The sequence below is a fragment of the Lepisosteus oculatus genome, chromosome 3 (assembly GCF_040954835.1).
Source record: "Lepisosteus oculatus isolate fLepOcu1 chromosome 3, fLepOcu1.hap2, whole genome shotgun sequence".
NCBI classification, from domain to species: Eukaryota; Metazoa; Chordata; class Actinopteri; order Semionotiformes; family Lepisosteidae; genus Lepisosteus; species Lepisosteus oculatus.
This window is the reverse complement of record NC_090698.1, coordinates 65789284-65801482: the sequence shown is the minus strand read 5'-3', so window position 1 is coordinate 65801482 and position 12199 is coordinate 65789284. Positions and strand designations below refer to the sequence as shown.

At 37.8% G+C, this 12199-nt stretch overlaps 1 protein-coding gene across 12 annotated transcripts in view; it reads left to right on the top strand.

Annotated features, from left to right (window-relative positions):
- tcf4 (transcription factor 4) overlaps window positions 1-12199 on the top strand; it is a 208523-nt gene that overhangs the window by 56954 nt on the left and 139370 nt on the right. For all 12 annotated transcript variants that reach the window (XM_006626580.3, XM_015362240.2, XM_015362269.2 and 9 more), the window contains one exon: window positions 5010-5106. In XM_006626580.3, the coding sequence (XP_006626643.2) occupies window positions 5010-5106 (97 nt within the window). The remainder of the gene's footprint in view (window positions 1-5009; window positions 5107-12199) is intronic.

Below are 12199 nucleotides of genomic sequence, written 5' to 3'. Positions count from 1 at the left end.
GAACATTCGAAATTGTGACCATTCACTGTTGTGTGATGCATTGTTTATCATTAAGGTCCCAAGCACAATGAAGATATTTGTTTTAGCTTAAAGACAAAACACTGGAACACTCTGAAAATGACATGCGCCTACATACACAAAATATATATACAGTATATATACATTTATGAAGGGTATAAAAAGAGTAGTCAAGAAACAGAAATCAATTGCATAACAAAGTGTGCTAGTGATGTAGGATCACCGAGAGAGCAACGGAACTTAGAACATCTTCTCTTGGTCTTTGTGTTTGAGTACTTGTCTGGAAAAAGTCAATATGGCCTTCTGTGCTTCCACATGTTCCATAGTGTGTTAAGTATTTGACTGTCTTGTGCTGCTGAGTCGAGTTCTTTTAATTGTATTCCCAGCCCCTGGAGTTCTTTGTTTTTCTTGTAAGTGCAGGGTTAGTTGGTGCAGTTTAGTTCATTGACCTTTATGCTTTTGACTCTGGGAGGTCAAAGAGCCATCCCTCTCAGGGAAGACCACCCAGTCAGATCGAAAAAGCCACCCAAATCCTGTCTACCGAGTTCTGTCATTTTATCTTTAAACTGCCTTTCCGACATAGCCAGTTAAATAGAATGGCATCTTGGTTGTATTCCACAAACCTTGTGCCCATTAGGGTTTGAGTAGAGAGAGAAATATTGATTGGACTTTGTGACCCGTGATGTAATCAACCCACATAATGTCTGCTGAAAGCTGCATACTTTGCATGTTAGTGGTACATCAATGTACGTAAGTGGTCTTCAGTCCTGGTCCTGGAGAGATAGTTTTTCAGTTGGTCTGATTAAACCTGTAATGACCTGATGTACAGTAGATCATTAAGACTTGAGCTGGATAGAAGATGTTCCTGCCATAGTATTGAAGACTACACTTATATATAAATGTAGCAGCCTTTCAGTTCTTATTCCAAAGGCTTGCGGAGGTTGACAAACAGTAGCATTCAGTTCAGACAGCAACAACAGTACTTGTTGTGTACGGAAATCTTGCATGCCATAAAGTATAAGTCATAATGTAAACGTATTACCATTGCGGTTTTATATATAATGTTAAAATACATTTTATAAAAAAAAACATTGATATCATGTCATAAATATAATGTATTGGTTGCACTTTGTTGTATATCTTGACTAAAGATTTGTTTCTTTTCTTCAAAAGTACGTTTTTCTTGCTTAAAAACAAATAAGAAAAAGTACACCATGCGTTTAGTTTTGGAAAAAGTATTTGTCCTGACAAACAGCTTAAACCACTTGTAAAAAAAAAAAAGCTACTGATGGGAGGTTACTGAATTAACCCTTTGTCACAGAAAACCAGAGGAAGTGTTTGATTAATTCTGAAGTCAAGTCTTCTCCCAGAGAGGTTGACGTTTGAACTGGAACACAAATGTGTCTAACATATGGCACTAGTGAAAACCACAGAATGATATGAGCTGACTTTGCTGAGGTTTGTGTTATTCTGCGAGACAATACAAAGGGCAGTACTGTGCTCAATGATCTGTTGATTGCGTCCTGTTATGTTGTCTACCTTAGCAAGACGTCTTTCATTTTATGGAAAAAAATCAAAACTCATTTTACCAATGCAAAAATTACATTTACATGTATTACTATGACCTTGTATGAAAATACAAAAGTCTTTTAATTACACTGAAACATAATTATGTGTCTTACATTTCTACTTTTTCTTTACCTAGTTAAGCTTCGGAAATGAAAAGCAATGGAGACTGTTTTGCTGCTTTTTATTGCTAACTTCAAAATGATCGTAGACTCAGAAAATAACATTATTTTTCGTTTCATAAAAAGAAACAAAAGTCTGTGAATGAAACTTAAAGATACCTGTACAGAACATGCAGACCTTATCTGTTTTCCAGAAGAAATGTTTGGGAACTTGAAAACAACTTGAGATTGCTGAAAATCTTTGCAGACTCGGAAAGACATTACTTTAACTGATATTCCTAAGATAAAGACAAAACTGAGTTTTGAAAAGGAACAAGTGTGTTTATTTGTTCCTTGAAAATACAAATTATATATATTTTAACACCTACCATGTTGGTGTACTTATTGTGTGTCTATATATCCGTGAATGTGCGAACACTTTGATTTAAATATGGTTTGCAAGATACCCATGACAATCGAACAAGAACTGAGTGTTCATACTTTCAGTCAGAGGCAAATAGTGCTGCTTAGCCAGAAGAGAACCTAAAAAGCCCATCCTTTTGTAAATTAGTTTAACTTCTTCCAGAGGATATATCATGAGACCATGTTCAGAAAGGGTCATGCAGTGGTTTTGATTCTGTATATTTTGTATACCCAGTCTTTCTAAATATCCAGTATTTCTGGATAACATATATTCAGTTTCTCTGAATTGTGCGCAGTTCTCCAACTTAAACAGTCCTGGTACTTCTGGTCGACACTGGTGGGCATGGCATGTTCCATTTTCCCCATTGTCCTCTTCTGTGATGTTAGACCTACTCAAAGTCTGTGAATTAAATAGATAGTCATCTGGGGAAACTGAACAATCCATTCCATTATTATGTTCTGAGCATTTTCAGGGTATTATGATTGATTTTAACTTAATCAAACCAAAATAACTTCTTCAAGTTGCAGGCAGAGGTCTGTGGTGCAGATCTCAGTTTGATTTGGAGCCAACAGTCCAGTAGCAGATGTGACCAGGTGATAGTTCACATATATCCAAATATTTATGACATTGGAGGGCTTTTGCTGTCTAGGGTAGCCTTAGATTTCCGCATAACCCTGACCCAGGGACTTGCCAGATATGCATGTTGTTGAGGTGTTTCCAATAGGAGTTTCCATTACTCCTCTTTATGATGCTAACCTTGCTTTATATGTCGTGAGACTTGCAGTGTGGCGTGCAGAATTGCACTTCCTGTGGTAATATGTGGGTTCTGGAGAAAGGACGAGTTAACAGGTCCTTAGGTGTGCACAAATTAAAATAACTGGCAATTTCAAAATGAATGCTACACACCTGGACACTGTGAAACGATAGGTTTGTTAAGGAACAGAAGGCATTGTTGATAGTTTTCAAGTTCATGTTTAAACTTGGGGATGTACTGTAGATGGTATGAGAATTGAATATGGTATTAAAAACACATGCAATTTTTCACGTACTGCACTAGTAAAAATAGTTGCTATTCTAAGTAAAAAGTATGAAGTAAAAGGCAAAGCTTAAACTGTGAAACATTTCATCTTCAGGTCTGTGGGGGGCTGAGGGAGAGTGCATGCGTATGAGAGAAAGGACAAATAAATAGCATGACAGTGGATAGGGGATGTTAAAAAAGAAGTTGAAGAGATACAAAACAGAATGACCAATTCCAGGGAAACTGGAAGGCAGGATCCTGTGAAAGCATGGAGAGAGTTATCAGATGTGCTGTTTTCCAAGGGTAAAATTTGGAGGTAGACAAATGTTGTAGTAATGTACTAAAATAGTGATTTCTTATCTTGCGTAGATAACATTTGCGTATACAACATGGGTAGATAGTTGGATAAACCAACCTAAAAGCATAATTAAAAAACTGCCGAGTGTCTCTCGTGATGAGTGGAGCTCCTTTGCCATCTATTCAAACAGCGTTCATAGCAAGTGATGGTGAACGCACTACTGTCACAAGCATCTCTTTCACTCTAGCCCCCAGAGTAGTTCACCTTGTCTGCTTTGGATGGTGCAGTTTGAATGCAGGCTGCCACTCACCGTGTTTAGTACATGAATACCTGAGAAAAGAATACTGTTTATCATAGCTGTAAAGGAACATCCCGCTCTGCACACTGTTCAGTATTCACATCATTCACTGTTCCTTGCATCTTGTTCATTATTTTGTGATTTCTTCCTGAGCCCTTACAAATAGTACCTTTGAAAAATTAACATTTAGCATGACGCACGTTGCATGTATTCAGCCTTTTTAACTTTTATCCCATGCTGAAAAGAGGAGAAAAGAAACAACGTTCCTGCTTGTGGAGCCTTCTTCAGGTTCATCTCACACATGAAGAAGGCTCCACAGCCGAAACATCGTGTTTCTTTCCTTCTCTTTTCATCGGGGAATAAACTTTTACTTGTTCCTTTGCAGCTTGCGCATGCTGACACAGCTCCCTACTGGAACTTTTCAACTTTTGTTTTGTCAACATCTAACTCGCATTTTTGGGATTTGGAGTGTTTTTGAAATCTTGTGTGTTAAGGTTCTTTATTTGCTTTGGTACTGCTCTATCAACAGTAGTAGTTCTGCACACAATCAAAAGGTTTCTTTTTCTCTAAAAAGCACACTCTTGTTTAATGCTTACACTATAAATGTCTTGTGAGCGTCCTCCAACACTTTTGCCGAATGTACTTGTTTGTGCTTTACTAGTTTTAGTTAATTGCAAAGGCATGCGTTGGCAGTTTAATTGGGAATTACTGTGGCCAGAAGTACTGAATGATTTAATCTCGTGTGTTAAAGTAATAAAAATGAACCTGCACTGCAAATAACACAAACGAGTCAACCCACATTAGGCTCACACCTTTCTTGCTGGAAAAGACTAGGTCAGTATCTAATAATAACACCCGTTTCTTTTCACTTGTTAAATCTCTACAGTTCCTTTATCATCAGCACTCTATTATAAAGTTGCTCATCAAAGTGGGAATACAAATCAGTTGCAATTGTTTTGGCTCCTTTTCAGTGGCGTATGCTGTGAAATTATAATTGGGAGAAACATAAAATGTGCTTTAGGATCACTGATGCCTGCTTTCAACAGACAATTCTTCAACAGGAAAGAGTGTTCCATTTGATGTTAGTAAATAAAGGATCTGTACACCAAGATCAGTGAATAAAGCTAAATTATAATGTTATGTTTATCATTTTTTTATATTTGGGAATTTAAATGATCTAAATTTAGTAATTTACCTTTATGTGTTACTATATACAAAGCGGAAATTGAACTTCTTTTGTCTTTGAGTTTTTAGAAAACTTTGTTTCATGTTTTATTCTGTTCCAGAATTATGTTGATGGTTCTCAGTACAATCACATGGTGAATAGGGACCTTGGGTCACATGACAGCATTTCCCCTCCATACGTGAACTCCAGAATAGCAGGTAAGAACACTAAATTCATTCTTGCTTGATATCACTTGTTTACTCAGAGTTTTCTGTCACATTCCTTCTTTTCCAGTTTTGTAAAATGCCCTCTGTGGTATTATGGACTTCATCAGCTTTGAGTAGTTTGGTATATTAAAAGTGAGTATAAATTGCTTAATAAAAATAATTTAAAACCAAGTTATAGCTGATCTAAAATTCTTATAAACTACTGAACTAGCAAAAAATGTGTGTGTGTGTAATGTTAGTTTAAGGGGTTGCAAAAAAAGGAGTTTTGAAATTCAGAATGAATATCATGCAAGCGCAACATTTGGGGAAACATTTTTTTAAATATATTCGTACACCATTCACATTATTTTAGCTAGGTTAAATTCCATTTTCTGTTAATGAATTAGACGTTTACGTAATAAACTAAGTCCTTGCAGTACTGTAATAATTCATTATAATTTATTATTTTTCATCTGGGGTTTTTTGTTTAAAGCAGGATAATATACTTCTTTAATAAAAGTCGTTAATGGGGTGGCCTTGTTAGCTGCCTCGCAGTACTGGACCCCTCGGTTTAATTCCTGCTATCTGTGTGGAGTTTGTATGATCTCCCTGTGTTTGCATGGGTTTCCTCTCTCAGTCCAAAGACATACTGGTGGGTTCATTGGTTTCTGGGAAAAGTGTCCCTGGTGTGAGTGTGTGCACGTTTGTCTGTGTGTGCCCTGTGATGAACTGGAGTCCCATCCAGGGTGAATCCTGCCCTGCGCCTGTTGCTTGCAAGGATAGGCTCAGTCTCCCCAGCAACCCTGTATTGAGTAAAGTCATAAGGAAATGGATGGATAAATGGAAAAATGTGTTAATAATCCACTGGCAGCAATGTAAGACTAAATCGTAGTTTTTAAATGAACTGTCAGTAACAGAAAGGTAGAGTTGTACATCTTAGATAGATACTTTATTGATCCCGTGAGGGAAATTGCAGTGAAACAGCAGCTTAACACAGACAACACAGACACAGTGTAACGCAATGATACAATAATACAACAATACAATACATACAATACAGTCAGTATATGTTGTTTCTTTCTCCGTCCTTGTACAACTCACATTATAGTAGCATTTATTTTCTTCCTCAATAGTGTTGTGTAGTGTAGTATGTTCAGAGTCTTTAGCTTCTGAAAATAGAATGTTTACCTGCACTAGAAGTGAAGTGATTGCACAGGACCCAGCTATGATTGTGTGTATACCCACTTTCACACAAAACCCATGTTTGCTTCGATATGTTTTTCATTTTGAAGTCGTAAGAAGAGGAGAAGTGTTGTGTGATTGCAGCACCTGATTTTGTCCTCTAAGTGCAGATTTTGTGGGAGACATTGTTATTGCCTCCTGCTATACACAACAGTCTTCAGCCTGAAGAAAGCACAAGCACAATAAATATTTCCCTAGGAAAGCAATCACAGCACATTAACTACTGTACAATGATCAAGCTGCCATTAAAAATGCAAATGTTGAAAAAACAAATTTGCTCATTTACATACATGTGTCATTTCCATACACTGCAGTGTGTTTTGCTTTTTGGTAGAGCACTGAAATGTTCTGAAGACTTTTGTGTAGTATTGGTCCTGTGTAAGGGCGGTTTAGTGTAAGCACAATACAAACCAGTTGAGATATTTTGCTTTAGGATGTTTTTTTTTGTTTGTTGTTGTCCTCTTTGCCTTGAAATGCTCTGCTTGTTGAAGAGATAATCGTGTGTACAGTAGTGTAAAGTTGCTTTAAGTTTCCTCCAGCCTAGTGGAAGGCTTCCCTTCACTGCTTCAGTTACAGTGAATCGAGAGTGATTGGGCAGTGACACAGATAATCTCTCTTTGCCATGATGGCCAGGGTGAAATTATGCTTGACTTGCTCAAAGGAAAATGTAATATGTGAGGATTAAGGCATATTTTCTGCTTAAAGAAAGAGGCTTGCTAAAAGACATACTGTATGAAGCAATGCAGATGCAGATGCTCTTTCAGTGATGGCCCTTCGATATCCTTCTCATTCTGGGGTTTTCTTTTAGAGTAATTGTAGCGTTTTGTATTGCTTTAGTAAAGCTGATGAACTTAGAGGTTGCATATCGGTTAATGACTAGAGGCATGAATGGAAATAACAACACTCTGAATCAACTTTACCTCGTGTTTTACACCTCTCTCAATGTTAAATTAAGAGTCAGTGAAAGAGTATGTGCTAGAAGGGCGTACAGTGTAATTCTCACTGTGCTTTGACCTATTATTATTTAAAATTCAGTGATACCCATTGTGTATTTATAATGGTCAAAAGCTTTGATCAACACTTTGAATAAGAGAAATTGTAATCTTTGTGGTAGATTAATTATTGCTTTGTTAATGTGTTATTCATGCATAAATTACCCAAATGAAAGCTTGACTTTGCTGTAACATGAGGTATAAAGGGTTTACTTAATACATTTACAACTTGTGCTATTTGTTAAGGAGGAACTGTGAAAATAGTATCTTAATATATTAGTCTGTTATATATGCTAAATATATACATTAAAAATTTTGGATAACAGTATTTTCAATTTAGGAGCGCTGGATATTCCATATCATGTGTAATGTAATTATGAATCGAACATTCCAGTTATTATCAGAAAGCATTTTCCTCCCGGTAAAAGGAAGTACAATCCTGATGTACGGGAGCGAATAGAGGTTAATTGAGGTCAACATCAACGAGCAAAAGGAGAGAAGAAAAAACATTTTGGTTGAGGTACAGGTTTATTTTCACTTTTCAGAGTGGATTTAACCTCTGCTTGCTCCTTTGCAGTGCGCACACTGACGCAGATTCTTGCTCACCACTGTGACAACACACATCTGTATATGTGTATATGTTATATATATATAACCTTAAAATAACCCACATGAGAGTCACATGCAAGCCCAGTGAGTCAGGACACCTGAAAATATACCACAGTAGATAGACCATAATCCTGCACCCGGAAGAGGAAGACTTGATGACTCATTCTGGAAGAGTGAGTTCTGCTGAGTCAGCACATGTCTGAGTAATAACCCACTCCCAACAGTAAAGTGAGTAAACATTTCTCTGTTCAGTTCCTCATCATGAAATGATGCTTGATTGGAAATGCTACAGCTTTGAGCTGGTGACTTTTCTGCCATGGTACATACTTAATTTATTTCTCGCTATATGTATTGTAATCATTTACATATTTTAAGGCCAACGACACATCACCTGACCCTCGTTTTCTAATAATTAGTGCCCACCATTTTTTAATACAGTACAGAATATAACCAAACACAGAAGGGGATCTGCATAGGTGAGACAACACCTGAACCGGCACTTAATGATTTCTTCAAATTTCATGTTGTCTGTTTGATAATCTGGCATTGGATATGCTCATTCTTTTCATCTTTTTGCATCTCCTTTTCCCCCCTTTGTATGTAGATACAAGACATTACAGTAGTTAACATTAATGGTTAGTGTAATAACACTTGTGGTTTGCTCTTGGCTGGTGTCTTTTTAGAGGTTAGGTTACTGTAGTAGGGATAGAAGTTCTTGGGTATATTTTGTGTATGGAAGCCATAAGCAGGACATTAAAGTGCTTATAAAGCCAAATAAGGGTCAATTTGCAGTACATCCCGCCTTTTCAGGCACTTACAATGCCAAATCCAATGAGTGGTGCCAAGCAAGTCCGAACCTGAGCAACAGGATTAAGCTTTGAAAGAGTGGTCAGCATGGTCAGCCTCAGCTTCAGAGCACAAGCAAAAGTGTGTGCTTGAAGTCTCAGGCTTTGCTCTGTGCTTCAGTCTGATGAGCTAATGATAACATTAAGAGTTTCAGACAGGAAAGCGTGATGGGAGAATTTCACATGACAATTTGGTTTCCAGCAGATGCGCGAGAGGCACTGTGGTGTCCTGGTAGCACATCCATCGAAATTTTATAATTATGTAAAGAGTGTCTTATCTGATTCTCATCTACATAACTTTCCAGATTATAGTGACATCCTTTAAATAATCAGCGGGGGGATTTGTGTCATCTCCCAGGCCCTCACAGATTAATCCTCCGGCAGTGCAGCCACTAGTGTGTGGTGTGATGACATTTTCAATAGCTTTTCAGTATCGCTTCTAATGTCCCTGAAGGAAGAATAGAGCAGCAGATCTTTCATCTTGTGAAACGGCTGCTCCTGTATATACACCAGGGTTGTGGCTGGTCAATTACAGTTGGAATTACCCACACTGACAAGTAATTAATTTTATTTACAATTACCAGCTACTTGGAAGTAAGAAGGGTAATTGTAATAGGAAGTGACTGTTCATTGTGGTAACTTCTGCTGGAAACAGGATCTTGATTTATACATACTGGTAATGGTAGGCAGTAGTAATAATAAAAGATATCTACACACCCTGGTCAAAATGTCATTCACTAGAAACTGCTTCCGCTTTGGGCCTGTCTTTTGACAATGTAAGCACTGAATTCCCAAAACCTTGTGCTGAAGAATTTGGGAAGATCCATCTAATACAGATATGCATATACGTTTCATTGGAAAAAAAAAACATGTACTGGCTAGTGATGTAAATAACATACATCACTCCTATGATGCTCCTATGTTGAGTGAACGTCGGCGAACATACTGTTACAAGTACTTTTCTTGACTCGCATTTATGAAAATGCTTTTCTTTCCTGGTTAGAAGATGAATGCTGAAGCATTTCAGAAAGCTATTCCTTCATTTCCTTCTTTCTGTTATCACAAATGCATTTTTTTAAGCTGATATAAATCTTATTCTTTCACAATTTTGCAATGTTTCAACGGTGAGAGTCTGAATGTTAAACACCTAAAAATTATGTGATGGAATTACATTGTGAAGGCAGAATTTTCCTGTCTGAAATAAGAAAGCTCTGATTCAGGTCAGTTTAATTTCTGACTTGTAGAGAAATTGTATTCTCCTGACATGTGGTGTGACTGTATATAGAGGACAGTGTGAATGATATCCTCCTATGGGCATAGTTTAAAAAGAGGTATAAAGTGTTATACAAGCCAAAGGCTTGTGGAGCTGAATATGTTTGAAAGGCAGATAAGGGGTCACCTGCTATTATCGGTAATATATTCACTGCAAATTAAGAAGTGCTAGAAGTGTGAATCCTCTGTAGAGTTTTTTTTCTCTGTCCTCTGTCTTAGATTAAAGACTCCATAAGTTCATTGTATTTCAAGATACTTAAACTGTGAACACTATATCTGATTACTTTAATCATACAGGTAGAGGACAAACAATTGGAAACACAAATGTAAAGTCACCTAATAGGGCATTAGGCCACCTCTTTCAACCAGAATGGTCTATAGACATTGTGGCAGAGTCTGAAATTCTACAGGAAGGATGAGGTAACATTCTTCTTTGAAAAAATCACTCACACCTGGTTGATGGCGGTGGAAAACATTGTCTCAGGCATTGTTCCAGAATATCCAATGATTACTTGATTGGCTTCAGATCTGGTAAGTGAAAAGGCCGTGACATCTGGATAACATCAGTATCAAGCTCATCAAACCTCTGGGCGACCAGGCATGCTCTTTGGATGGGGACATTGTCATCCTGGAAGACTCCCTCTCTGGCAGGAAAGAAATGCTGCAGTACGGGCTGCAGAAGATCGCTCATTACCATTCAGCAATTATTTGCATTGACCTTGCCAACTAAGGGAATGAGTGCTTTAAACTGTGCTACGAGAATGGGCCCCACAACACTACGGACACACAAGAACCCTTCTCTCTTTGGAACCAAACACCTAGGGTTGTAGAGTTCTTCAGGTTAGCGCCACATGTGCGCAAGTCCGTTTGTCAAGAATGACTCATCTGACCACATCGCATTTCTCCACTACTGCTTCATTGCTTGTACTCTCGGTACCTCTGGACTCGCAAATGTCCATTGTCAGCTGTGATGAGATTTTTTTTTCCCCCACCGCATCCTGACTATGATATCCCACCGATGTCCACATGGGATTTGCTCTTCTGCCTGCCGGTGCTCTTTGCTGCTAATGACTTTCCCTTGGAGTTCCATGCTGACATCATCTTTGACACAGCTGCCTGCGAAACATCAGCAGGCTGACCTGTCGCGGTCGCTGAGCTCCTGCCATACAATCATCTCCTCTTTCAAAGTCACCGAGGTCTCCTCTTATAGCCAAGCTAGCTATAATTATAGCCAACCATGACCATAAGCATACTAGGATGTTATTTGCTTAATTAACACATAGACCTTGCTTTCAATGTAGTTTGTGTCCCTCATTTACCCAGGTGTTTCCATTTTCTTGTCCATTATCTGTAGCTGCTTTGCCAAAAGTCATATGCACTTAATTAACTAGGTGATATACCATTCATTATTATGAAAATTACTGTAAGTATAAGATGAAGAGAAGGAACTGGAAGGAAATGGCAATATGAGTGTGCACTTATTTTGTGTACAGCGGTATTAATAGATAACTTGTTTCTTTATAGTAGAGTTCAACTAGTAGACTAGAGTAGGTAAAGTGGAGAAAGGATAATATTTTATTTCCACAGATTGTGCGCACTATGTGATGAAGCAGTGATTGAATTACAATCAACTCAAAATGGTTCAGCATCTTTTAGTCTCCACAAAGGCACTGAAAAAGACAATAAAAAAGCTTTCTAGGGCTAGCGGAGCCATTATGAATCTGTCTCACATCTTTCTTCAAGAAGAGGACAGAGGAAACAGGAGGGGTGTGGGAATGTTTTGCTCACTGACCATACATCACAGGGGACCATGACATAAGTGCTGAATTCCCTTATTTCCTCCTCAGACCTAAAGCTTTAGTTTCCAAAGACACCAGACTGGGACTGGAGAGAGTGATCATTAGTTAAATAATCCAAGTGTTTTTTTAACTTAAAATAGTAAGCTACTGTTGCCATGTCCTTCCTTCAGCAAATCCTATTCTTTTCTGCCTGCTTCTGATGTCCTTTGCATACTGTAAATTACTGTCTACTTTAAGCCCAGGGGAAAGCAATAAAAAATGTATAAGTTGAATATAATGTTATGATGTATTGTTAAAAAGCAAATAAGAATGTAGTGTTCGGTTGTGGTCACCACGTTACAAAAAG